General features: G+C 36.4%; 1 protein-coding gene across 13 annotated transcripts in view; it reads left to right on the top strand.

Annotated features, from left to right (window-relative positions):
• ABI3BP (ABI family member 3 binding protein) overlaps positions 1-27,766 on the top strand; it is a 246,050-nt gene that overhangs the window by 163,107 nt on the left and 55,177 nt on the right. For 5 of the 13 annotated variants that reach the window (XM_055259014.2, XM_055259011.2, XM_055259013.2 and 2 more), the window contains 19 exons: positions 1,494-1,550; positions 2,454-2,537; positions 4,099-4,158; positions 6,750-6,809; positions 7,646-7,729; positions 9,128-9,184; positions 9,978-10,061; positions 11,542-11,601; positions 12,379-12,462; positions 14,086-14,142; positions 15,177-15,236; positions 15,900-15,980; positions 16,700-16,759; positions 18,930-19,004; positions 20,137-20,193; positions 20,858-20,929; positions 21,384-21,431; positions 22,185-22,250; positions 24,420-24,494. In XM_055259014.2, coding sequence (XP_055114989.2) covers positions 1,494-1,550; positions 2,454-2,537; positions 4,099-4,158; positions 6,750-6,809; positions 7,646-7,729; positions 9,128-9,184; positions 9,978-10,061; positions 11,542-11,601; positions 12,379-12,462; positions 14,086-14,142; positions 15,177-15,236; positions 15,900-15,980; positions 16,700-16,759; positions 18,930-19,004; positions 20,137-20,193; positions 20,858-20,929; positions 21,384-21,431; positions 22,185-22,250; positions 24,420-24,494 — 1,281 coding nt within the window. Of the gene's footprint in view, positions 1-1,493; positions 1,551-2,453; positions 2,538-4,098; positions 4,159-6,749; positions 6,810-7,645; positions 7,730-9,127; positions 9,185-9,977; positions 10,062-11,541; positions 11,602-12,378; positions 12,463-14,085; positions 14,143-15,176; positions 15,237-15,899; positions 16,657-16,699; positions 16,760-18,929; positions 19,005-20,136; positions 20,194-20,857; positions 20,930-21,383; positions 21,432-22,184; positions 22,251-24,419; positions 24,495-27,766 lie in introns of those variants that run through there. The other 8 variants (XM_055259021.2, XM_055259020.2, XM_055259019.2 and 5 more) reach the window with 5 other exon arrangements.

Raw genomic sequence — 27,766 nt, 5'->3', positions numbered from 1 at the left:
ATGAATAGCTTAGCACCTCTTGCTTCCTTTATAGGGATCTTCTCTGCTGATGATTATTTACTCTTCTTGCTCTTTTATTTCATTCCTGTCTTAAAGATAAAGCTGCTCAGTATTGGGCCAGCACAATCATTTAAATTGACTACTTTTGTTAAGTCACTTCTAATTCCCCAAAGCCATATTAGTCCATACATCAGAAGTGGGAAGAATGTTTTCTTTCCCAATCAGTTTACACTGTAGTTGTAAACAAAAGCTGTTCCTGCATAACCAGTTAGAAATGAATATGAGGCAGCATGTTTATGCAAATATAATTTCTTGCATGGTATAAATGCCACCTCCTAGAAGCATGGCAAATATTTAGAGGAGGAAAATGTCCAGGATAATTAGAAACCAGCATAGAAACTGGATGAGTAGAGGGATGAGGGAACAGAGGCTGATAAGCAGGGAATGTGTTGAAGCTGGCTCACCAGACAGAGGATGACTCGTTGATACCCTGCTGTTCAGTGATGAATTAAAGGGACCTGGGATGTCTGCTCAAGAGCTAAATTTGATCTAGGGGGCTTCAGTGATCCCTACTTCTGCACAGGATCGTGCTTTTTCTGTTCTTAGACCTGAAGATACCCAGCCCAATGATACCAAAAACTGAGAGTTGGTTCTTCAGCTACTTATGTTAAGTACGGCTGTATTTATAAAGACCTAGTCTCTTAATGAGTGTAGTCTCAGCTTCCTTTTGGCTGTTAATATGTGTGGTGCACAAACTCAAGGGCAACCTCCCAATGATTCCCTGCTCCTGGAGTTAACACCTTTATATAATCCATCCTCTCCTTCTCATCCTCTCTCTTTCCCTCCCTGTCTCTCTCTCTCTTGTGCTAGCATGGCAGACACACCCCCAGCACATGCACCTATTCAACGGAGTGACACCCATCACCTTTGCCTTATTTTATTGGTTAAAAAGATGTCAGAGATCCAGCACACACTCAAGGGGAAGAGATGACACAAAGGTGTTAACACCAGAGGCAGAAACCACTGGGAATCACCATAGGGGCTCTCTGCTACACTGTGTTTGCTTTCAAGTGTAAATGTTTATTCTATCTATCATTATTGATTACTGCTTATAATGAGTGCTCTTTGGTTTTTTGGCTTCCACAAAAGTTCTAGTCGTTACCGTATCTTTTTCTAAGAAAATGACTGGCCAGCTTTTCTAGTGTTGATTAGAATCAGATGGTTAACCAACAACAAGATCTTACTATTGACCTCAGTGAGATGCTCAGCAAAGTCTAAAGGCTATTGCTGACTATCTTCTGAGTCAAATGAGTGCCTGATTAAAGTTTGGAGAAATATTCAAAGGAAAAAAAATACATCCACTTTCTTTTGAGTTATGATATTAAGAATTAATTTTGCAGCCTTAGAAATCTGATTTTTAGTGGTAAGATGAATGTTCCGACATTTCATGCATTCACAAAATCTCTTTGGTTTCTTTTATTACTTTTGATCAGTTCCTGCCACAATCCTCGAACCAGTTCTTAGAACTGAGGCTCCAGGGACAACAGTAGGTAATGGCATGTTATGTCCATCAACATCTGCCTCTCCTGCTCATTTCAAACCCATTCATCACCATCATAACCACAGCTTCTCCCACTTCACAAGGCTTCTGTGTTATCCTCTATCATTCATTACTTCTTTATATATATGAGTATATATATATATATATATATATATATATATATATACTTGTATGATAAAAGAGCCAAGCATGAACTTAGGGTCGGTTTATATATTGCAATGTAATGACTTTGAATTACCCACGTCTTGCTCCCACATAACATTTTAACCACATTCTTTGTTACTGAGTTTCAAATATAATCACTGGAGGGTGGGGGTGAAGGTGTCTGTCCCTGATCTAGGCTGAGTAAATCGGCACAGCTACTACGGTGTGACATAGTTCTCTTGCAGATCTAAATGTCTACATTTTTGCTGTCTGCATTATATATATATATATATATATATATATATATATATATATATATATATATATATAGCCATTTGGGGGTAAGGATGTGTTCTTGTTTCAGTAAAGAGTAAAATTTTCCCAAGTAAAGAGTAAAATATGCCCAAGGTTGGTAAATTTAAATTATAAGTACCATCACAAATATAAAATCACCCTATACCTACCCCCCTCACCGCCATAACTCAGCAAGGTTTTAGAACTTGTTCTTCATTCAGGAATCCCTGTGAGAAGCTCCTTGAAATATCATCAATAAACTCATATTTCTATGTGATTTTTATTCTTCAGAAAAAGCTACATGATAAAAAGAGACACTTTATTGAAATAGGGGCAAATATTTCAAACCCAAAAGAAACATTTCTTGGAAGTCAAGAAATTATAACAAGCATAATCTTATCCACAGCTTCTGGAACCAAGCATGCTGTATTAACCCGAAGTTTTCTTCCTTTAGCTCCCAAAGTGCCTCAACGAACTCGTCGTCCACATCCCAAACCTAAAACCACACTGAGTCCTGAAGAGCTTCACACTGAACTGGGTAAATTTGTAGGTCATGCTTGAGGAATCCTAGCAGCCCACCCCAGTGGGACCCAAAGAGAAAGAAGTAGGTGGGCACGGTCAGCAGCTGATCCCACATCAGACTAGGCAATGTGGAACAGGGCTGGGGAGATGATGTGGTAGCCAAATTCCTTATGCTTCTCTCTCAGCATCTATTTAATTTACTTCTCACTCAATTCTCTTCATCCTTTCAATGTTGAATGTATGATAAAGTGAAACAGCCAGAGAAGGAACATAGGTTCATGCAAGTGGGAGATTATTTCTTGTTAACTATAGGAGTCATGTGAGTCACAAATAAGGATCTAAGGCAGGAGTTGGCAAACATTTTCTAGACAGAGCCAGATAGTAAATTTTCTAGGCTTTCTGGGCCATATAGTCCCTGTAGTATTTTCTTCTTCTTTTTTTTTTTTTTTTTTTTTTTTATTATTATACTTTAGGGTTTTAGGGTACATGTGCACAATGTGCAGGTTTGTTACATATGTATCCATGTGCCATGTTGATTTCCTGCACCCATTAACTCGTCATTTAGCATTAGGTGTATCTCCTAATGCTGTCCCTCCCCCCTCCCCCCACCCCACAACAGTCCCCGGAGTGTGATGTTCCCCTTCCTGTGTCCATGAGTTCTCATTGTTCAATTCCCACCTATGAGTGAGAACATGCGGTGTTTGGTTTTTTGTCCTTGCGATAGTTTACTGAGAATGATGTTTTCCAGTTTCATCCATGTCTCTACAAAGGACACGAACTCATCATTTTTTATGGCTGCATAGTATTCCATGGTGTATATGTGCCACATTTTCTTAATCCAGTCTATCGTTGTTGGACATTTGGGTTGATTCCAACTCTTTTCTTTTTTTTACAACCACTTAAAAACAGAAAAATCATTCTCAGGGGAAAATCATTCTTGGGGAAGAGTAATAGAGAAATTCAGAAAGGCAGGGAATGTATGGAAACCAGTCTGAGGAGGCAGTTTCTCCGACCACCAGAGGCTGTCAGGCTTCTAGGTGTTGATCAGAACATTTCATTGAGGTGTCTGCAGCTAAGTGAGAAGGGGTCTTGAATGCTGGCCTGAGGCGTTTGGATTTCAGGTAGGCATCATCTGCATCCCTGTGCTGTCAGGCTTTCTCTGGGTGTTGCCCAGCTGTATACCACAGACTGAGGGGCTGGCCCTCTTCTTGTCCTCTTAAATACTCACGTTGGACAAAGCTCATGGTCTTGTTCCAAAGATGAGTTTTCAGCAAAATGTGTATGGTCTACTATGCTCTGTTAGGTTCAGATCACCAAAGAATGAGAAAAACTCCTGGGACACTTCACATGGACCGTTATCTGAATTATCTGACTACAAAGTAAATGACCATTCCTCCTAGAGATGAATTGGTACCCAAGGACAGAGGTGCCATTTTCTCTCAGCTCAGGAGGCTAATTGTGTTTGCTTTGTGCTCTGGACAGATATGTCGTGACCTGGTAAAATTCTTTTTGAATGTTCTGAGTTTTTATAAATTTTTAATGTTTTGTTGGTGTTTTATTTTTATTATTTTGGCCAGTTCCTGGTACAATCTTTGAACCAGTTTCTCCTATAAAAGAGGCTCCAGGGACAACATTCGGTAATGCCACTTTTTGATCTTCAGCAAGTGCTTTTTCTGCTGTCAAGCTTATTCCACTGTATATTGCCATTCAATTACATTTTTGGTTTTGTAATGGTTGAACATGCATAAAACAAGTTGCCTCTTGCTCATAAGAGAGCTATATCTGAATCTAGTTTGGGATCTTTCCTGGTCTTTAACTTAAAATGTTTATCATCTCATTTTGTTTCTGGCTTAACCAGAGTTCTCTATTAAGGGAGATTTCACATATTCTTACGAGGTTCTGACCTGATCTACGCTAACCAGGCTGTAACATAGAAGTAACACATGTCTCCTACCTGATCTACGCTAACCAGGCTATAACACAGAAGTTTCTTTATATATCCCTTATACACCTCCCTTTTCATTTTTTTCCTTTTCTGGGGGTTTATATTTTTGTTTGTTTTTTTATCGCACTTACAACCATTCCCAAACATCTACCTTTTTAATCTGCCTGTTATTTTTGTTATTTTGTTAATGTATGAGTAATATTTTTAGTGAATTAATCAACAGATAATGTGATCAAGGCTAGTAGATTTAAATAATAAACTCTATCCTTAGTATAAATTGAATCCCCCCTAGTCCCCATCATAATCTGGATGATTTATAATCTTTTTAATCCAGGCAGGGCACTCTAGGAGAATGTGATAAACATATTAATCCTAAGTATCTGAATTAATAACTTTATTTAATCTGTCAAATTTGCATATTTGCAAATTTGTTATTGAAGTATCTTAACAGAAGAAGATAAAGTATAGTAGGAGCAAAATTTTTGCATTAGAAGGATATATTTTCTGAAGTTCAGGAAAATCTACCAAGCTTTGGAAAAGCTAAAGATTTTTTTTAAGTCTATGATGTGCAGAAGCATAAGATTTAAAATAACTGAAGGTTGTCTTCGTCTACCTCCAAAAACCTCCCATTGAACATATCATTCACAGCACAAACTTAATACCACTCCTTGTCTGGCTACTCTTGAGACTACACCAGATAAGTATAGGGTCTTTGGTTTATGGAGCTTAGGAGCCTGTCACTGATAGAAATAATAGACTTACATACCCCTTAGTGTGGGAGTCCAGAGTGTTGTTACCCCCTCATGGTTGACAAGGAGTCAGTTTAGAAAAGACCTGCAGGATCTTCCCTTTTTGTAGTAGGAGACATGTTTTACTTCGCAGTCTGCAGGCTAGTTGAACACAAAAACTTTTCCCACGTGAAAAGCCTAGAGAATGAGAATAAGCCAGGGTGTTTTTGCAAATTAAAGATTTTTCTTGGGAATATAAATGTTAAGTGTTAGACTTATTATAGGGTCTTAAAGTAAAAAATGAATTTGGATTTCAATAGAGCCAGGAAAGAATTTGGGTCTTGAAGTCACATCACAATTTGCACAAATAGGAAGGTGAGAATGAACAAAGATGAAAAAACTGGATATAAATAGAGGCGACCAGAAAGGGCAGAGATCCTGCTTCTAGGGTCAGCCAAAACATTTTTGTTGGTAATTCTGCATTTGGATGACGCCATGGAAAGTGGATGGAGGGCTTGAATGTCTCATTCATTGAGCCTGACATTGTTCTCATGAGCATCGAAAATCTTTCTTCCACACTAGATCATGTTTTCCCTCTGCTAAGCGTGGACAATGACTTACTGGATGCCACAGACTGAGTGGCCACCCCTTACCCAGCATCTTGAGTGCTTTTGTTTTGACAGAAGTGAAAAGTTCTTTCCAAACTGGAGTTCCCAGCAAGATCATCAGTCATTTTTAGTTATTTGTGTGATGACCATTTGGATATTTCATCACTTTTTCCTGCAACCATAATTTGATAAACATATAGTACATGTTCTCTTTATTCAGCATCACTAAAGTGCAAATTAGTTTTTCACGTGCTTCTTGAGAATTATTAGAAACATATTTAAGTAAATGCCTTAAAACATCCTAAAGTCTTCCATATTATATTCAGATAAACACCATCACTACAGGAATTGTTTGCCTCATGTAGTGCTAAACAGAGACCAAAGATGATGACCGTCTCATGAGATGGTGTACTTGATATAGTTCGGCCAAGTCTAGACAAAAAAAAAATTAATTTCCATTTGAAAAAGGGCTGCCATTACGAAGCAGTATAAATTAGGTGGCTTCAATGACGGAAGTCTATTTCTCACAACTCTGGAGGCTGGAAGTCCAAGATCAATGTGTCTACAAGTGTGGTTTCTCTTGAGGCCTCTCTCCTTGTCTTGCAGATGGCCACCTTCTCACTGTATCCTCACACAGCCTTTCCTCTGTGTGTGCAGCTCATGTCTCTCTTTCGTATGAGTCCATCAGTCCTGTTGAAGTAGAGTTCTACCCTTACGACCTCATTTAAACTTAATTATCTCTTTAAAGGTCTCGCTATGAGGATTAGGGCTTTGACGTATGAATTTGATATGTTGGGGGTGGGAGTGGAAATATAATTCAGTCCTAATGCCCTTCCCAGAAATGTTTAATTATCCTAGAGGCAGTGTTACACAAGTAAGATACATTTTGATGTGAATACTATAGCTCCCACACATTTTTTACCATCTCTTTTGTTTATCTTACTCAGTTCCTGTTACAGACCTTGAGCCTGTTACTTTTAGAACTGAGATCCCTGCAACAACCTTAGGTAACGATCCTACAATTACCTGGCTGCTTGCCAAGTGCTTTTGCTGTTTGTTGCACAGTCCATTCAGTCTTCATCCCTATAACATGGCATGTCTTCCTCTATGAAATAACAAACATCACTGCCTGTGACTATTCAACTATTTCTATCATCTGAAGAATACTGAAGCCTCCTAAAAACAAGTTTCCTGTTGTTTTTATGAGAGCCAGGCTTAACTCAAAATATTTACCTGCCATGTGGCACATTTGAAATTATCATGTCATCCCATGCTTCATTTGCAGAGTTCTATATTAACATTGAGTTTAAAACAAATTGGGATCTATTTCTTATCTAAGCTGATCGGCAATAACAGCTATTCTTACTCTCCTTTGCACATCTGAGTTTCTAAATTTAAAAAAAAAAGTCCAGTATGTTTCTTTCTTTATTAGTGCTTTAAGTAATGATATGTTTTATTACTAGTTTGACAACTAGGGAATTACTGAAGTCTGAAATCTTAAATTATAAGCCTCTTCCTTAATGTGACCCTAACTTCCTATCCCTTCTCATTGAGTACTCTGCCCCAATCATTTTCTTTTTCCCCAGCAAGGAAGTTCTGTAAGTTTCTCAATACAAGTGCTAATCTTCACTCCTTGAGTGAGCAACTTGACTATATACATGAATTTGCCTGAAAAGTACCATCAATGATAAAATGACACATGTTATAAAAGGAATGAAAAAGTCAAACTAAAAACAACTGAAGTTCCTGGAACTATAGGAGATCTGACAAGTTTTGGAAAAACCTTTCCTCAGTATCCAGAATCATAAGACCTAGAGTAACACAAGGCTTTTTCTTCCTTCAGCTACCAAAACATCAAAAAGAACCCGCCCTCCACGTCCCAGACCTAAAACTACACCGAGCCCTCAGGCACCTGAGACCAAACCCGGTAAATCTGTGATTCCTTGATTTAAGGGTGATCCCTGGCAGTCTGTCGCAGTGGGGACTGAAGCAGTGCCGATGCTGAGCAGCAACAGGTCTTATTCTCCCTAAGCATGAGGGCATGAGGCATCATCAGTACCATCTGCTCAGCTTTCAAGGAGAATAATGTGTGGGTGAGACCCAACTGGTGCCAGCATATCTTATTTCTATGTGAGACTTTTCTTTGAAATCACATAGTTAGTATATTTTTTACTGTCAAATTCCATTCACATCTTAAAGGTAGAACTTCTTTAGCAGAGCCAACATATTCAGTTCAAGTAAACATAACTGTAAGTGCCTTGCATATTCCCATTCCCACGCTGGCAACAATGGGTGATACGTCAGCTTTAGGAGAGTTATTTTACTGCATGAAGATTTTTCATGATTTTACTTCATGAAGTATGCCCTCTCTGCATGAAGATTTTTCATGATTTTACATAATCATGAAGATATGTTCGCCTGACACAAACATAAAGTGATGATCTTTGTGTTTTATCTCAAAAGAAAAGATCGAGGTGGGCTGGACTTAGACCTTGGGCCCACTGAGGATTTGGATGAATGGAGGGAAGAATGAACTAGGGCAGAAGGACCACATGTGTTGGGTCAGCTAGAAAGGCAGTCCAGTCTAGACGGACTCCTTCTAGATGGTCATATATGACTGTTGATGATGGTGCATTTGGAAGGGTACATCAAGCCAGATGAAGAAGGATTTTGAGGACCTGAGTCAGAAGCTTAGATTTGATACAGAGACATCAAAAGTCTTTTATTTCCACTTATTCTGGGCTGAGGGCAGACAGATGCTCTACTGATTATTATAGGCTGAGTGACCACCCTGTTCTCTTAGGTGTCATGGTTTGGACATAGGTCTCAAACTCTGTCTATAGATGAGTTCTTGGCAAGATGAACATAGTCCACTTCAATGATTAATTTTTTATATCGGTTTCAAACATATGAACTGTCTCTTGTATCCATGTTTACTTATACATAATAAGCGCTAGTGTTCAGAAGTACAGAGTAATTGTATCTTTTAAGATAATTTCTAAGTATATGTGAGATAAATGCATTAAAATGTTTTCCAGTGCAGTTTTCCATATCAGAATTCATTAGTTAAAAGCTTAATAGAATTTCATGTTGACTTCTTTAACCTACTCAAGATAGTTCAAAAGCTAAGCCTGAGACTCACCATGCCTATAGTTTGGCCAAACCATCAATGAACAAACACACATTCTTCCCCTCAGTTAAGAAGTTAATTTTTTTCTTTGTTTTTCTGGAAGAATTGACATACCAGTAAAATTTGTTTGCATGTGAGTGTTCTAACTTCTCATATGTTTAAAAATCTCTTTGATTTACATGTTGTTTTGGTCAGTTCCTGCTACAGTCCTAGAACCTGTCACTGTTAGACCTGAGGCCTCAACAACATTAGGTAATGTTGATACACAGCGTTTTCAACAAGCTTCTTTTGCTTATTGTCAAACCTAGAGTTTCAGTTTGTTTCTTGTGACAAGTGTCATTCTTGATGGCCATTCAACTCTTCTTGAAATTATGAAGACTCTTAACTGTTGTTTTTAAGAGAAGCAGTCATCCATGAATCTACTTGAGAACATTTATTTGCCATATAACCTGCTTGAAATTGTCATGTTATTCTGTGTTTTGTTTAAACAGTGTTTGTGATAAAGCTATGTTTCAAACATATTAGTGGGTTTCTAACTCCTTCCTGGACAGATGAAGCTATTAACTCTCATAAAGCCAGAGGACTCATTGTGCATCTAAATTTCTACTCTTTTTTCTATTTGCATAGAAATTTATTGTTTTGTCTCTAATAAGGTCATAATATGTTCAGATTTTAACAGCTGTATAGAATATGTGCCAAAAATTGAAAGAGTAAGTTGTACATCTCAGATTTAGTGGAACTGTCCTTCGTTATCCATTAAAATTTGGCAATAGTACTTAATAACCTTTTTGGTACCCAGTAAAGCTACCCTGTGAGATTTTCATTAAAATTTCTAATCTTTATTTCTCAAATTAAAAAGTGATTTTTGTCTTAAGGAGCTTTCTATGATAAAAGATGTATAAAGAGGAATGTATGTGACAAAAATCTCAAACTAAAAGGCAAATATCTATCAAGCAATAGAGTCATGTTTTTTTTTTTACCTCACACAGCTTCCAGAATCATAGATAATGTAGTTATGTAGTAACCCAAGAACTTCTTCCTTCAGCTGCCAAAACATCACAACGGACACGTCGTCCACGTCTCAGAACAAAAACCACACCACGTCCTGAAGCATCTGAATCCAAACCAGGTAAACTATGTGTTCCTGGTTTAAAGAGTCCCTGCAGCCTAAGCCAGCAGGGTCTCAAGAGTAATCCCAGTGGTTGGGAGTAACCAATAGGCCCCTGTGAGAGGGAAGCTACAACTCATGGTCAGCAGCAGATCCCACTGTGAAGATGTAAGAGAAACACTGTCAGGAGATCTGTGGAGCAACTGTGAATGCCTCATGCTTCCTTTGTGCAGTCTTCTCTGGCACTGTGCATTTTATTAACTTCCATTTGTCTCTTAAAAATAAAACTTCTTTAGAAAAATTAGACATATTCAGCTCAACTCAACAAACATTAAGTGCCTTAGATATCCTCCCAATCATATTAGCACATTTGGGGTATACATCAGATGTCAGAGATGCATTTTGATCCTCAAACCTGTAAGGCAGTTGAGAACAGAAGCCTTTCCTTTGTAAATAAAGTAAAAGATGGTATGGGGCAGTATCTGTGCAAATACAAGACTGGTTTTGGAGTGCTAGCAACAAGATGTGCTTGGTGTGTAAATATTTGGAGCACGGAAATATAGATTAGGGAGAAATGGAGCCTTGAAATCACCAAGGCACAGGGATGAGTAGAAGGGTGGGAAGAATAAAATCAGAAGGAAAAGACACAAGTAGAGACCAACCAGAGGAGACAGTCTAACTGGACAACTGATATAAAGATGTCTTACTTTGCTGGGCGCGGTGGCTCACACCTATAATCCTAGCACTTTGGGAGGCTGAGGTGGGTGGATCATGAAGTCAGGAGTTCAAGACCAGCCTGGCCAAGATGGTGAAACCCCATCTCTACTAAAAATACAAAAATTAGCTGGGCATGGTGGTGGGTGCCTGTAATCCCAGCTACTGAGGAGGCTGAGGCAGAGAATTGCTTGAACCCCAGGAGGTGGAGGTTGCAGTGAGCCGAGATCACGCCACTGCACTCCAGCCTTGGTGACAGAGCAAGACTCCATCTCAAAAAAAAAAAAAAAAAAAAAAAAAAAAGTCTTACTTCAAGATGACAGGCAGATCCCTTCTGAATCTCACTAGGACCGTGGATATCCATGGCAGAGATGCCTAGGTCCTTGATGGAGCAGTTGAGATTTGATCTGGTAGACATCAGCAAGCTGTTCTTTCCACATGAAGGCATGTTCTTTCTTTGCTCAGAATGGAGGAACATCCTACTCAATTCATCATGCTAAGGCCTCCGTCTCTTTCTGAAGATGAGTTCTTAGCAATACCTACATAGTCCATTCTGGATTATTAATTAGATAACCAGAGAATGAGGAATAAGGAAATAGGTACCTGAGTTAGGTATAGTCAAATTTTAGGAAATCAACTGTCTACTTTTTTAGTTTTAACAGTTTTTAAAGGTTGCTATATAATTCTATAAGCTGTATTATACTAGTAAGACTCATTTTTGAAGAAAAGTTTTGAGTTCACATTCATTTAAAATAATCATTTGGTTAATTTTAATGCTTTTGGTCAGTTCTTACTGCAGAGCTCAAACCTGTTACACTCAGAACTGAGACTTGGGTGACAACACAAGGTAATAGCATGTTGCAATCCTCATTAAGTGTTCTTCCTTCTCATTGTCAAACCCATTCCATCATCATAGCCGCAGATTCTTATGCTTTTTAAGACTACATCATCATTCTCTGTTGTCATTCCATCATATTCTTCATCCTAAAAGTATTGAAAATTCTGACTCTTAAAACAAATTCACCCTTTGTTTTTAAAAGAGCCATGTATGAACCTAACTCAGGCTATGTTTTGGGTATGTAACCATCTGAAATTATTTTGTCATCCAGTGTGTTTTTTAACCTATTTTTTTGTTAAAGGTGACTTTAAAATGCAGTTTTCTTGATTCTAACATTATTCGATACCAGAGAGTTTCTTTATGAATCTAAAGTTCTATTTACTCATTTATTTTTGCTATCTATGTGATATTCTCTGATTGACATTTTCGTTAATTGTGTGGTCTTATTTTAGTAATTGTCAAAGAACTTATAACTGACCACCACCACTATATTTTAGCAGTGACTCGACCTTTTTATCTGATGAGTCCTATTGACTATTCTTCACTTCTTAATTTAGCAATTTCATTTTAGAATATGACACTTCCTCCCAATCAACTTTCTTCAATTGTAAAAGGAGACATACTATTATAATAATAATGAATGTTTCTAATTAAAAAGTTAAAAAGACAAATTTCCTGAAATATGAGAAAATCTAGTAAGTTTTAAGAGATCTCAAACCATATGTCATGCTACTCATAGCTTCTGAACTACGGACTCTGTAGTAACTGAAGGTTTTCTTTCTTCAGCTCCTAAAACATCACAACGAACTCGTCGTCCACGTCCCAAAACTAAAACCACACCAAGTCCTGAGGTTCCTCAAACCAAACCGGGTAAATTTGGGTTTCTGGTTAAAGTAGCTCATCCTAACTGCCCTCAGGAATTTATAACTGATCCAATGATGGGAGTGATGGCCTGTGTGAGCACCATGTGGATGAAGGCACAAAAGATCTGCTACTGCTCCCCCTGTTGAGTTAGCAAGGGAGAACACAGTTGGGATAGATCTGTGTGGCAGGTGAATTCCTTCCATTTTCTGCATATAGGTCTGTCTCTTACTGTGTATCTTATTTACTAATTCTTTCTTTCTTTTTTCTGAGACGGAGTCTTACTCTGTTGCCCAGGCTGGAGTGCAGTGGGGTGATCTCAGCTTACTGCAACCTCCGCCTCCCAGTTCAAGTGATTCTCCTGCCTCAGCCTCCTGAGTAGCTGGGATTATAGGCACGTGCCACCACATCCAGCTAATTTTTGTATTTTCAGTAGAGATGGGTTTCACCATGTTAGTCAGACTGTTCTCAAACTCCTGACCTTGTTATCTGCTTGCCTCGGCCTCCCAAAGTGCTGGGATTACAGGCGTAAGCCACCACGCCCAGCCTCTTATTTACTACTTTTTATTTCATTGAATTGTCCTCATAAATACAAAAATGCATTACATAGAATCAGGCATTTTTATTTCTAGAAAAAAATTTAAGTGCCTTCTATCTTCCCACAGTCACATCAACAATTGTGAGGCTATCACAGGAGGAGGAAGCTTGTTTTTCACATCTTACTCTGTAGTATAGTTAAGATCAAAACCTGTCCCAGTATGAAACATTCAAAGATTGAAGCAAGGGAGTGTATCTGGGTAAATTGAACTTGTTTTGAGGGGTGCCGTACACATCTAAACACTTAGAAAAAGAAAATGTTATGAAGAATAAGAATAAATCATTGGAAAGAAGTTGGGTCTTAAAATCTTAGAGATGAAGAGAGTCAGACAGGAAGGGTAGAGGCAAGTCAGAGGGCGCAGGCTTCCTGAAACACGCAGGATTCTGCTTCTAAGTAGTGATGACAGCTGCATTTGGAAGGGTTTATAAGAGCAGTTGAAGAAAGTCCTTGAAGATATGACTCGGAAGTTTGCATCTGACCCAAGAAGCATCACCCATCTAGGGTCCTGCACTTTTATGATTAGAGAGTAGAGAGCTACTCTGCGTGTTTGTCCCTTATCCTGATTTGTTGAGTGCCTTTACTGCAAATGAAATCTCAGCCTATGATTCACTTTGCTTTATTCTTTGCTATGTCTTCTCTCAAACAGGCTGTTGACTGTATTTGTGGTCATTTAGACACACTGTTAAAGCTTCCACAAACATGCCAACAGTTACTAGGACAGTTAGATAAGTATGTACTTGGCAAAATGTCTGAATAAGCTTCTAGGGCAGTCTTCTACAATAGTTGGAACTAAGTACTCAGACACCTAGGAGAATATTACGTGGGCTTTATTGAGATGTGTGCCAAATTGTGTAGGCTGTGACTAAGTGCCTTTTAAAAAAATTATCTGGCTATAAGATGGCCAAGTCTTCAAATAACAAGTATCAAATTTCAGAAAATTTCTTAAAATTGCCATATACTGATTGAAGCAGTATTATACTGGAAAGATATAATTTATTGGCTTTTCACAAGTTTATTTCATTGCTTTTAATTAGTTCCTGCTACAGATCTTGAACCTGGTACTCTCAGAACTGAAGCTCCGAAAACCATGGGTAATGAGAATGTGTGTCCTTCAAATAGTGCTTTTCCTGCTTATTGTCATACTACTGTAGTCAGTTTCTTCTTCATCATAAGACCGTCCTGTCATTCTTTGTCATCATTCCATTATAGTCTTTATCTTGAAATTATGCTAGGCTCTGTGTCACATTATCAGTTGAATTTGAGAGAACTGCGCATGAACTAATATCAGGACATCAAACTGCTTTTAACCTTTCAATGTGTCATGTGATCATGTGCATTTGTTTAAACAGCATTGACCATTTTAAGCTGCATTTCAAACACGAATCTCTATCCCTTATTTATGCTGCTTATTCCTCATCAATTGTAGGGAAGCACAGTGTTTCTTTGCTCATATTATTTTTCATTATATTAGATCTGTGTAATATTGATTTTTTTGTTTCAAGGAATGATGTTTTTAGTAAATTGTCAAATTGTAAAATGTACCTAAGTCTTGAAAGTTTTAATGAGAGGCTTCCATAATAGGATAGACTGACTCTTTATTCAACTCTATTAAGATTTAACAGTTTCTTAACTTTTACTGAATCAAGGAATGCTTTGAGATTTTGATGAGCACAGTTTATTAATTACATGGTATTCTTTATGCTTTCATACATATGAACTCTTTATTGTACCCATAGTTATTTAGACAGTAGATAACAAGACATTTATCCCAACTTCTACAGAAGTGCAAGTAGACTGTAAACTGATAAATGCCTTTTTCAGTACAGTTAGAAAAGCATATATTATGCAAACGTGTAAAAAGCTTGTCCAACAATCTTCCACTAATGTGTAGCAAGAATCAGATAATCAAACATCTAAGAGAATGTTTTGTTGACCACATAGTGATATTAATCTGAGTGCAATGCTATCTTGCAAGTCTGTCTTATGAGACTAATGGGTACCTGACCATGGTTTGGCCAAATCTGCAAAAAACAAGTCTTACTTTTCTCTCAGTTCTGAAGCTTAAAAAGTGACGTGTGAAGTTAATATTCAAGTTAAATCTCTTTGCTTTATTATTTTTGTCTAGTTGTTACTACAGTCCTTGAACCTGACACTTTTAGAACCAAGGTTCCAGAAACAACATTAGGTAATGATATTCTGTGTTCCTGAATAATTTTTTCTGCTTATTTTCAAATCCATTCCATCATTATCATAATCACATTATCATCAGCTTTGTAGGACTGTCTTGTCATCTTCTGCTATCCTTCAACTTTATAGTGTCCTTCAACTTTATATTGGAGTATTAGTGATCCTTAGAAGTTACTTATTATTTTCAAAAGCTATGCGTGGACTTAGTTCAGAGTCTACCATGTAATCTTATTTGAATTTGTGTCATGTACTTTTGTCTAAACAGCATTCATGTCATGTCTAAAGCTAAATTTTAAACACAGTTGCTGGTGGCTATATCTTATGTAAACTGACTAAACTCTAACAGTTCTTATGATATCATGGATTCTTCGGCATACTCAAAAGATTTAGTGTGAGCCTAAGACTCTATCATCCAGAGTTTGGCTCTAGTGTTTTTGAAGTTAAAGATGTATGAGTCTCTTCACTTTTCAACTTGATTTTATACATAAGTTTTCTCTCTCAAGTATCTTCCGTGATTAAAAAAAATTAACAAAATAGAAAATATTTTAATCTTAAAAGACATATGACTTAAATCTCAAGGAAATATGACATACCTTTAAAAACCTAAAGTTTTGTCTCCAAAGCCACCTGCACTAGAGTAATCCAAAGTTTCTTCCTTCAGCTCCTAAAACACAACGGACACGTCGTCCCCGTCCCAGACCCAAAACTACATCAAGTCCTGAAGTACCTCAGAACAAATCGGGTAAACGTGTGAATCCTTGGTTTAAGTAGCCAAGGAACCTGAACCCTGGCAGGCTATCCCAATAAAGTCCTAAAGAAATGCCTATGATGGGAAGTAACAGTCGTCATGTTTTCTAAGAATCAAATTATGTGACATGGGTAGCAGCTGCTGCTTGTACAGAGCTGTCCAGGAGAACATGGCTTGGGGACACTTGTGTGCCTGATCTCCTAAATGACTTGGTTTGGATGACGTTCTTGGTCCCTCTTTAAAGATGTGTTTACAGTGAGATTAGCATACTCATGGGTATTTATTGTTATATCTGCATTGAAACGTGATCCGTTTGTTATAGACATGATTACATAAACAGGCATTTTTTTCAACTTCCAAGAAAAGCAACAAGTTGCTTTCATATATATTTCTCTATATATTTTCATATCTGTTGCCTAAACAAATTTCCAAAGCCAGACATCCATACTAGTTAGAAAACCAAATACCTAGGAAAACCTCATGTGGATAATATCAAGATATGTAGCAGAGTTCAAAAGTTGTAACTACCTTCTGTGATGAATTGTTCTAGCTAGTGTGGCCAAATCTTCCAAAAGCAACTATATGCTTCCTATCAATTCAAAAGTTTTAAAAAATTGTGTATCATTTGAAACCCATGTTTTAAAATAAAAATTGAGGATTTTTTTTAAAATGTCTTTAAGCTTTCTTGTATTCATGTTGTTGCTTTTGGTTAGTTTCTGTTACAGGCTTTGAACCTGTTGTTCATAGTACTGATGCTCCAGGAACAACATTTGGTAATGATTTTTGTGACTTGCATTAAATGCTTTTTATTGCTGTTTAAAAACCCACTTGAGCACTGTCATGACCAGAGTTGCTTCTGCTTCCTAAGACACTGTTATTCCATTCTACACTTCATTTTAAAATGGTCAGCAGTTTTAATTCAAGTGTTACCTGTTGTTTTTCGCAGATGTCCCTGGACCCAGTGAAGGACAGCTGTCCATCATGAAACTCTCTTTAAAATTGCACCATATGATTCAGTGTTAAATCTGAGGTCCAAATTGGTATTTAGTATTTATAGATCTAAATACCCTTCCATTTGGTATTTAGATCTATAAAGCAACAATTAAGTACCATGAACTCCCTTTGAGTAACTTAGTTTCTATAAAACCTGTGTCTTAGTCTCATTATTTTCTTCCTATTTTAAGGAATAAGGTGTCCCTATTACATTAAAATAGCTTTTCCCTGAAAGTTCCTGGCTCCTCAATCATTGATAAGCTTGACCACTGTTCTTCACCACAGCTTAGTAATGGCTTTTAATCTTTGCTAAGTAGGAATCCCTCTGAATATCTATGCATGTTCAATATTTATTCCTTTAATCACTTCATATGTGGTTTTGGTCTCTAAAGGAACGCTTAGTGATGATCACAAACAAAGTAATTTTTTTTAATTTAGGAAATAAGAAAATCTAACATGTTTTAGAAAACATAAATCTACATACAATGCTTTCAATGATTTCTAGACCTACAAACACTATAGCAACCTAAGATCATCATCTTCTAGTTTCAAAAACATAAAGGAGGGTGAATAGAGGTTATTCCATCCCTCAGACCTTAAACTCCCTAAACCCTCTCAGTTGAAATAACGAAAATGTATGGCTTAGGTTTTAGGAGGTTTAAGGAGTCTTAGCCCATTGCACTTGAATCACAGGTATGACAATAAGCTTGAATAGCTTCCCATTTCTGTGCCTTCTGAGAGAAAAGGCACTTATAGTAGTCAACAGCTTGACAATTACAGGGCTCATTATTAGATTCATAGCTGAGGGAGATCTATCCAGTGGCTAAATTCATCGTGTGCCCTACATAAAGACTGTATCTTACAAAAGATCGATCTTATACAGTTCTGATTCCATTTCATTCATCTCTTTCTCAATGGTGCTGCTACTTTTGCTTAAGAAAACAATCATTTCCTCATTCTTTGTGTACCCAACACCATATTAACAATTGAGTGGGGTGGAATAAGGAGCCAGAGGTAGAAACCGACAGAAAGGATACATTTTACCTCTTAAAGTACAAAGTAATTGTGAAGAAACCATAAGGTTTTCTTAGATACAGTTTTCTAAATATAGAACAATTTCCTCCTACTAATTGTTTAATTGAGTAGTAAAAACAAAATATTTACAGGAGTCAAGGAATGATGTGGGCTGATGACAGAGAATAGTTGGACTTTGAAATAATTATAGGATTTGGATTAGAGGGTGGAAGGGTGGGAACAGCACAAATAAAACAAGTACCAACACTTGTTAAGGGTGGCTAAGGGGATGGTGAAACTAAAATATAGAACAAAACGCTCCTAGATGATATTCAACATTTTGTTAATGTTACTATCATGACATCAGCTATAGGCAGCTCTTAGCTCTTGCGGGAACTGAGATTCAGATACAATAGTCCGGGAGAACTTAATTTTCCAAGTAGGCTCCTGCTTTTTCAGAAGGACATTTTGAATCAGGAGTCAGCAATTTTTTTTTTCTGTGAAAAGTTAAACAATAACTATTTTAGAGTTTGTGGGCCATTCAGTTTCCGTTACAGCTACTCAATTCTGCTGTTTTACCTTGAAGGCAACCAAAGCTGATACATGAATATGCTCTGAACAATTTTAGTTCATTCTATGGCTATGTTCCACAAAACTTTATTTGAATTTCATACCATGTTCACGTGTCATGAAATATCATTTTTCATTTTTTCCCATCGCTTAAAAAAAATGTGAGAACCATTATTGGCCCACTGGCTAGACTTGGAAGGGCTATAGTTTGCTGACCTTTGCTTTAAATAGGGCACATTCTGTATGGCTCTCCGTAACCTCATGATTTTCAGGGTCTGTGTATTTTAGTTCACTGCTACCTCTGTCTGAAACCTATGAAATAAATAACTCAAAATTACTCTTACAATTGAGACCCTCTTCTTTCAGCTCCAACTGAACTGCAAACTCTTATTTTGAAACCAGTGACATCACCAAGCCTAGAAATGACAGAAAGTCAACCTGGTAAATAGATTGTTTTATCTGTCTGGGTATGCTGTGTGCTTTAAGAGGCATACTGTAATTCTCTAAGTTATATTTCCAAAGATAAAAAATGAAAAAGGAATACACATTAATAACTCTAAATATTGCACAATGCTCTTTTTTGTGATTGCATGTTGTTAAATTAGTAATACATTAATATTACTACTTGAATGTATAAAAATACTTTTCATTGCATTTGTATCATTCTAGAAAATAATCACATCTGATTAAGTGGTTGACAAACCACTTAGAAGAACTAATTTTATTATTTATCCTCATTTTTTCAACAGTTACAAGTTTGTGACTCTCTTTAATAGTAACTTAAATTTGTGCTAAAAGAACACTAGTTCAATTGTGACCATCAAGGAAGGAGAAATTTCTCACTTCAGTAAAATTAATAAAATTTCCTCATAAACAATGTGAATCCTTTAAAACATACTGCCCTTCAAGCTTGTAAATAGGCCAGGCATAGTGGCTCACACCTGTAATCCCAACACTTTGGTAGGCCAAGGCTGGTGGGTTGCTTGAGCTCGGAATTTTATGACCAGCCTTGGCAACATGGCAAAACCCCAACTCTACAAAAAATACAAAAATTAGCTGGGCATAGTGGTGTACGCCTGTAGTCCCAGCTACTTAGGAGGCTGAAGTAGGAGGATCGCTTGAGCCCAGGGGGTCGAGACTGCAGTGAGCCATGTTCATGCCACCCTACTCCATCTGGTTGACAAAGTCAGATCCTGTCTGGGGGAAAAAAATGGATGCAAATTTTAAAAATCTGTATTAGCAACGTTGTTGCTACTTCCTGACATTTATTTTAAAACACTGGATCCTATATTTTTCTACCATAGGACTGTAATTTCTTTCCATCTCTTTTGAATATCTTTTAATTAGATAAATGACATTTTGGTACTCATGTTGAATGTACAAAGTAGGTTGTTAATGGTAACCTACAGTAGTTATAATGTTGTGAATTCAGTTCAGTTACGAGAGCTTCCCTTAGTGTTAATAATATTGTTATCCTAACAGTTAACATTGAACACTTACTGGATGCAAAACACTTTTGTAAATACTTACAACCTATCCTTTATCAATTGTACCATTTTCTGTTTTTTACTAGTTTCTGATGTTCTGGAATCGGTTACATTTAGTACTGAGTCACCAAAGGAGACCATAGGTAAAAATGTTCCCCAATGGGAAGTCAAGCATATGTGCTTTTCCATCTCATTGCAAAGTCATCTCTGGATGTCCTCACACTTTGTGACATTTCATAGCCACCTGCTCCTCACAGCTTGTCTGTGCTCATCCAATGGGTCTTGAATGTCATTGTATACAGCACATTGTATTCACATCTGCTGTATTGCTATGCAAGTTTCATAATTTCCTTATTCTCAAAATGAAAATTTTAACATTTTCTGTTTGCTTTTTCAATATGACTATGTACAACCTATTTTTCATTTTCATATCACTTTTAGGATTCATCCCGTGCTTTTGCTCTCCAAGTACTCATTCTATGTGTGTTTCTAATTGGAATTCTTATACGAAAAAAAAAAAAGAAAGTGGAATTATCTTCTTTGTTCCAGGTAGAATTGCTGTTGACTCTGCCATACATTATGTATGGGGTGTGCGTGTTTCCCACATAGCACACTGCCTTCATTTCCTGCTTTCATTTCTGCCGTCCTAAATTGTGGTCATCTTCATAATCTACCTAAATGTTAATTATTCTCAAGAATGTATCTGCTTAAGATAGCTCAATTCTATTTTTAAATTAAATGCAGGTTTCTATTACAGCGTGCTTTGGGTTGCCCACAACTAACCAGCCATTCCCGTTTCTTCCCTAGCACCAGCCAAAACAGACTATGTTTATCCCACTGCCAAAGCACCACTCTGGCCAGAGGAGCCAAAGACTGAAGGTAGCAAAGGTTTTAATGCTTTGATTCATTTATTTCACACATTTTAAATTAACATCAGTTACATCCATGGAATATGAAAGTTCAAGCTGTGGTACTTGATTCACAATTAAACAGATTTGAAGAGCTACAGCTTCCAACATTCTTGAATTCTTAAAGTGATAATTGACTCTCTCTGAATACAGAAATAAATTCGTCTTTCTCTGCTGAAGTCTAAAGATTGAGGCATAATAACATTTGAAACCCAGTTAATGACAATTAAAACATAAATATTAATTGGAGGATTAGCATTATAGAATAGGATTTTTCTCCTAATTCTTTTTTCCTGTCTAAATCCATTGTCCTGTCTGTAAAATTATGATGCAAATTATTAATAAAATTTGATATTCAAAAAAATACTTTACTATAGCTTAATATCTTACAGTTTCTAAAATTTTTCTCCTTTGTTTTGGTACAGTTGTGGAAACTATTACATATGTGTCTGAACCACCTGAGACCACACTAGGTAATAACCTCGTTAGCCCAACCCTATGTGCTCTCTGTCCTCATTGCCACCATCGCCTGGGAACCTCCGGGTCTCTCTCATTGTGAATTCATGTTACACCGTCACTCTTCGCCATGGCAGTTACTTTTCTTTCAAGGTGCTCCTGTCCATAACCATTGTCCAAAAATGTCCTTCCTCCCATTCAGTTGTGTAACAAGACTTTGCTTTTTTTCTCTTCGTCAGTCAGCAGAACTGTTGAATCTAAAATATTTTTTTCCTAACACTGTACATCCTGCCAGCTTGGCATTGTGTTGAATGTTTCAGATAATGCTTTTTTGGCGTGATGATCCATTTATACTTTCTGACCTAGCAACATACTTTCCATTAACACTTATCCCATCACAGTTATTTACATATGTGGTTTTCTTCTCCATTCTTTCAGTGAAATTCAGTGCTGCTTAAATGACTCATACTATAATATTTTTAAAATTCCTTTTTCCCTTCATGATTCCTATTGAATATATCTTTCTAGCATTGTTGAGGAGGTAGAGTTCTAATGTGAAATGAGAATTTTAGAAGTACTTTGTAAGCTTCATCTGCAACCATTTTTTTTTTAACCAAATGCATTATGAAGGAGTAGGAATGCTGTTTTGCTGCAGACTTGCAATTTTCTTTATTTTAAAAAAATGTATTTGTTACCATCCTGCCTGTTATCTGTACTCAAGGTCTGTCAAGTGCTATAGTAACCCACGTACTTTCCTTCAATTACCATAGAAACGTCGCCTCTGCCTTCTCAGTCTATAACCCTACCCAGCCCAGATGAGCCTCAGACTGAACCCGGTAAATACATTATTTTGTATGTCATATGTGAGGTGAGTGTTTGCAGAATGTCAGTATGGTCACCTCAAGGCATCAGAGGCCCTGACTTTATCATTCTGCCCACAGACTTTGATGGGTAATCCTACCTGTCTGATGTCCCGCTATCATTGATAATTACTCAAATGGCAGTGTTCTTTAGGATATGGTTGAAAAATACTCTCAGCTACTCTGCAAGTGTTTAATTCAGGGAATAGGAATGCTTCTGGGAAGAACATTTATATTCTGTTCTATTTTAAAATATATATATTCTGATTTTAATTCTAATTCATCTCAACTAGTTTTACAAGTTCTATGATCATGTAAAAAGTATTTTAAGCTTTCTGATTTGCTTTTGACATTAAAAGAAACCTCCAGAAACAGGTTTGACTGTGCAATTCACATGAAAGGGGATGTACTGGCCAGTCACCTTGTAGTTATTCAGATACCTTTCTTCTTTCCACTCCTTTCTGCAGTGCTTTGGCCATTTCACTGCATACAAATAAAAACATCAAAACAATTACTTTGGCTTATCATAAAGCTTTACATAGTAGTGGAGTTTGAAATGAATGAAAAATAATCAACATGAATAACTAAATATGCCTCTTATTTTAAAAAATCCTCTCAATAGCTATAGGTTTCAATGTAATAAAAGGTTATCAATAAGCCCTAACTTCTGTTTTGATTGGCATTAAATTATTTTTATATGACTGTTTCCAAGGGAGATGTGGATTTTCAGTTTACTCATTGTCTGCTGAATATCCTACTAGAGGTTGCCTATAAACCCTATAGTTTTTTAACAAAAAGAAATCTACATTGACTAAAATAATGAAATCAGTCAGTTATACCTAACTTTTCCAAATTTTGTTCTTAATAACTATAATAATATTATTGGAATGTCTCATTGCAAATACTGCTATTAGTGATTCTTATCTCATTCTGTATCATTTTTCATGGAATTGCTTTATGACATGCCTAACCTTCAGATGGTCTTTCTTATCCTCTGGGGAAAGTAAGTGGCATATCAGTTAGAACCTTAGCAAGTAGGGTAGTTGAGAATCAGAAAATCACAAACTGTGAGAAACTCTAGAATGACAGAATTTTAAAATTGGAAGGGTTCTTTAAAACCGTGTAACTTTTGATGAAGAACCTGAGACCATAGACCCAGTGATTAGCAAAGGGAGCTCTAAAACCCCCAGGTTCCAGGCTTCTAAACCAGGTCATCTCCAGCATATATCAGTATTCATCTCTCTACAGGCAAGAAGATTCCACTGAAACCATTGTATACCTTGTATTTTTTCATGTAGTATCAGGAAGAAGATTCTGCAGACTCCTTCAGAAACTTCTCGTGTCAAATAACTCTTATTTTCAGCAAATTTTTCTTAAGGTGTCTTAAACTACATGACGTTGACCATGTTTCTTCTTACCTTTCTTTATCCCAGACACATTTTAGTTCAACCAGATGAGGTGTCTCCACAAGCTGCAACCTTGCATCTGATAATTCCTTTCCTTCAGCAAGATAGATTTTTCATTTTTTTTTTTTTTTGGTGAAGAAAAAATTGGTTTTTACACTGATTGTCCTAGAATTTCTTTAGGATTTGCTCAGCAAAGGAATAACTCTGCATAGAAAATATCCTTGGTGTGCAATTTCTCTTCCCTCTCTTCCCCTATATAAGCAATAAAACTGTTTTGTTTAGTAAGATTAATTTTTCCATTAGCACTTGCTATTAAAATACATTATGTATTTGAGCTATAACATGTTAACTTTGTTTTTTATTTAGAAAACATGTATTTGCATTTAAAATAGTACAACTAAATATTCTGATAAAATTATATGAACTCATAATAAGGATGAATTCTTGTTATTGTGAATTTATTTTCAAACTATTTAAAAGGTATTTGATGTCAATATTTCTGAAATCCCAAGTTTCATTTTGCCAGCTGAACATCTTAGATATCATTTAATGTGACTTTTTGTTTTGTTTTCTGTTATATAAAAAAGTTACCTTCCTATGCTTTGCAGATCTTTAGGAGCCTTAATTGTTGGCTATTTAGGTCTTCAGTCACTCAGTAAACATCTCTGAGCTTCTAGAGGCTTAGGTACTGTCATTCTTGAAGGGCTCAAAATTTCCGAACCTATATCCTTTCTTTTAGCTCCCAAGCAGACACCACGTGCTCCTCCTAAGCCAAAAACATCACCACGCCCAAGAATCCCACAAACACAACCAGGTAAATATATATTTTACATTTTAGCTTGAAAAGTTTGAGGTTAGTGGGGTTATTCTAGCAAATTGTTAATTAACAGTTATGATAGCAGATTGTCTTTAATACTTGTAAAACAAGTCTTCCTCTGTAACCTAATAAATATTTAAATTTCTTTTTGGACTTACTAAAAAATTACATCATTGGAAGAGCTTATTCCACAAAGCTTTCCTTAATGTTGTGTTATTGAAGATGAGATGGACATGAATGGCATTGCTTAAGAAAGAGTAGCCTGCCTACTTCCTTTTCCTTCCCCAGCCTAAGACTACACTCCTATCCCTTCCACTATTCCTGTATGTGCTTCCTTCTGCCAGTCATCTAATTTGAAATTTTCCTCAATACACGGCCTGACTACAACAAATGTCTGAGGTACACCCACCCAGGACACTGGGAAAGGAACCTTCGTGACCGCTAATCTAGTCTGGGGAAAGGAAAATGTTTAGCACCGTCACATTATGCTTGATCCAGGTAGTGATTCTGGATTCCCACCACAAATATTTTACTCATACCTCAGAATCTCTGTCATGAGGTACTGTCATTCTTGTTTTGCTACAGGGGAAAAGAAAACCCCTGTAGTTTTAGGTGTGGTCTCTAATATCAATTAAGGGAAATTTTACCTATCATTAAATTTTTTCTATGATTTTAAATCTGCCTTATTTAGCATAATTTTAAATATGTTCTAATTACTAAAACTTAGCTATGAAAATAATTTATTCTGATAATAAATATATGAAGGTACCAAGGCAATATTCCCCCAAATAATATGAAATTTGAAATAATAATAATACATTTGAAACATTAACATAATAAAAGTCCAAGAAAATAATGATTAGTGAATAATAATGAATAGGAATAAAAACATCAAAGTTTTAAGAATATACCAAGTTATTAAATAAACCAAGTATATTAAATTTGTTATTATAATAGGAAACTAAAATCTAACTTCAAAAATAGCAGACAAAATTATATGAGAAGAAGCTCAGTTTTGGATTTGAATATAAAGCATAGAACAAAAGTAGAAAACAAATGGGGAGAAGAAACCACGAAAACTTGAATGTTGAACTATAAAAGATGAAAAATACTAAAAATTAAGACATTCAGGCATGAATCATGGTCAGTAAAAAATTTTTAAGGTAAAGAAGATAGGAAGTAATAGGAAAAATTTATTTGCAATTTTATCTTTTTGAGCTGTACTTTGTACTTATTAAAATGCAGTATAGTAAATCAGGAGCTTGCTCTAATTTTCCATTATTATACTATATTCTAAGTTTCAAATTTATTTCTACTTAGACTTTTAGCCAACCTTTCTTGACAAGACAGGCTCCTCAGAATAGATAGATTCACGTCCTCAGTGAGTTCCACTCTCTAACTCTGAAACCATGGAGTGGCTGCCAGACTGTAATGAGAGAGCCTTCTGATGTCCCGACTGAAGCAACTTCCAGTCCATCAGCATCTCTTGTGGAAAGTAGCTGCAAACCAGATACTTCTGGCTTTGTCAGTGCTACTTAATGTAAGGGAACAATTTGGAAAACCGGTCATGAAAAACAAAATGCATTCTACTTATTCTTTTTAAAAGTGGGTAGAATTGGGACCTCCTCGTCCCACAAGAATATGACTCTTATGTAATAGTTTCCAGCAATATCCTGGATTTTTATAGTCTTTCAAGGAGGTGTGTATATGTACACATATATATCACAAAATATTTTAAAGACAAATAGTCAAATCCTAATACTTCTTCCCTTACCCTTGACTAGTTTCTGCAAATTTCAAAAAGTCATTTGGACAGGAGAATGTCCTGTTTATATGCATGAAAGCAATACAAACTATTATTGTTGGGCTGTAATATCATCTAACAATAGTATTTACAACTTAAGTCGCAACAGATTTTGTTCATCCACCACCTTTCACAGAATAAGATTCTGTAATTTGGGCATGTAACCTTTATTGTTAGTTTTACTGAAAGTGTGTTTATAAATTGGCAATGCTTAAATCTGTATTTAACATTCAAAATCTAAAATCTGAAAGAAAGCATAAGGAATGTTTTATAAGTCAAAGTTTGATTTCTTAGATCCCAGTGTTTATAGGTAATAGCAATATTATAAATTGTGTACCTAGAATTTCTTATAACCATCAAAATTATGGGTGCTCCTAGATTTCACATGGGCAAACAATGTGAAAATCAGAATATACTCAGATTCTTCAAAACCAAATTTGTGAAGCTCCTTGAGAAGTGGAAAAAAATTTTATAGTAGTATAATTTTCACATCATTTTGACATTTCACATTGGATTCTTATAACCATATCTTGAGTTAGGGCAGGTTTATTGTTTCACCTTAAAAAATGAGAAGCGAGTTAAAATCTGACCTGCAGAACTGGGATACAGAAAGCCCAAGTGTTTAGACCTATTGATAATGTTTGATCTTCAGCATTTGGTTCAAGTCCTGACTCTGGTACTTAATAACCATAACCTCAAGCAGATGATGTCACACACCCGAAGCTCTGTTTCCTCAGCTTTAAAGAGTAGCTAGTAATTCCTTCCTCCCAACATTATGGTGAGACTCAAAGGGTGTAAACCTTATAAAGGCATTTTTGAAATCATAGAATACACTATAATTGTTAGACTTATTTTCCTGGTGTCTATTATATTAGTACCTTATTATTCCCAAGGAACAGTTGTGGAAATCTAATTTTAGTTGTCAACAAATTCATTTGAAGGTTTCTCTGGGGCCAGAGAAATGCAGGGCGGGTAAGATGTGAACCAACCCATTCCATTGCATTGTCCACTTACCACTGTGCTGTTGCCCGAGAGGACTTCAAGCATATCCACGCTCCACAGGATTCCACCCTGACCTCACCATCTTTACCTACTTTGTGTTTAAGGAAAGACATAAAAATGGGTTGAAGGAGAAGTCAAGCAAACATATCCAGAAAAGAAAAGCTCTCACATTCATTCCATTGTCGTCTCCTCTGAAATAAAGATTTCTAAAAAGTCGTCATCTTACTCTGACGTTTTGTAATTTGAAATTTTGCAGTTTCTCAGATTTCACTATTATATAATTATCTGGAATTCTAACTAACCTATCTCTAGAGCTTAAGGTTAGGTCTTCTGAGTCCTTCTTCTGTCTTCTCTCTAATGCTTTGTTTTATCAGTGTTCAGGCTACACCTTGGCATGTCTTATGTGTTAAGCATGACTGGAAGATGCTGAAACCAAATGACTTACAATATGAGTTCTCTCTTT

Source organism: Symphalangus syndactylus, chromosome 21 (genome assembly GCF_028878055.3).
Source record: "Symphalangus syndactylus isolate Jambi chromosome 21, NHGRI_mSymSyn1-v2.1_pri, whole genome shotgun sequence".
NCBI lineage: Eukaryota > Metazoa > Chordata > Mammalia > Primates > Hylobatidae > Symphalangus > Symphalangus syndactylus.
Note: the sequence above shows the minus strand (reverse complement) of the source record. Positions and strands in the feature narration are given on the sequence as shown.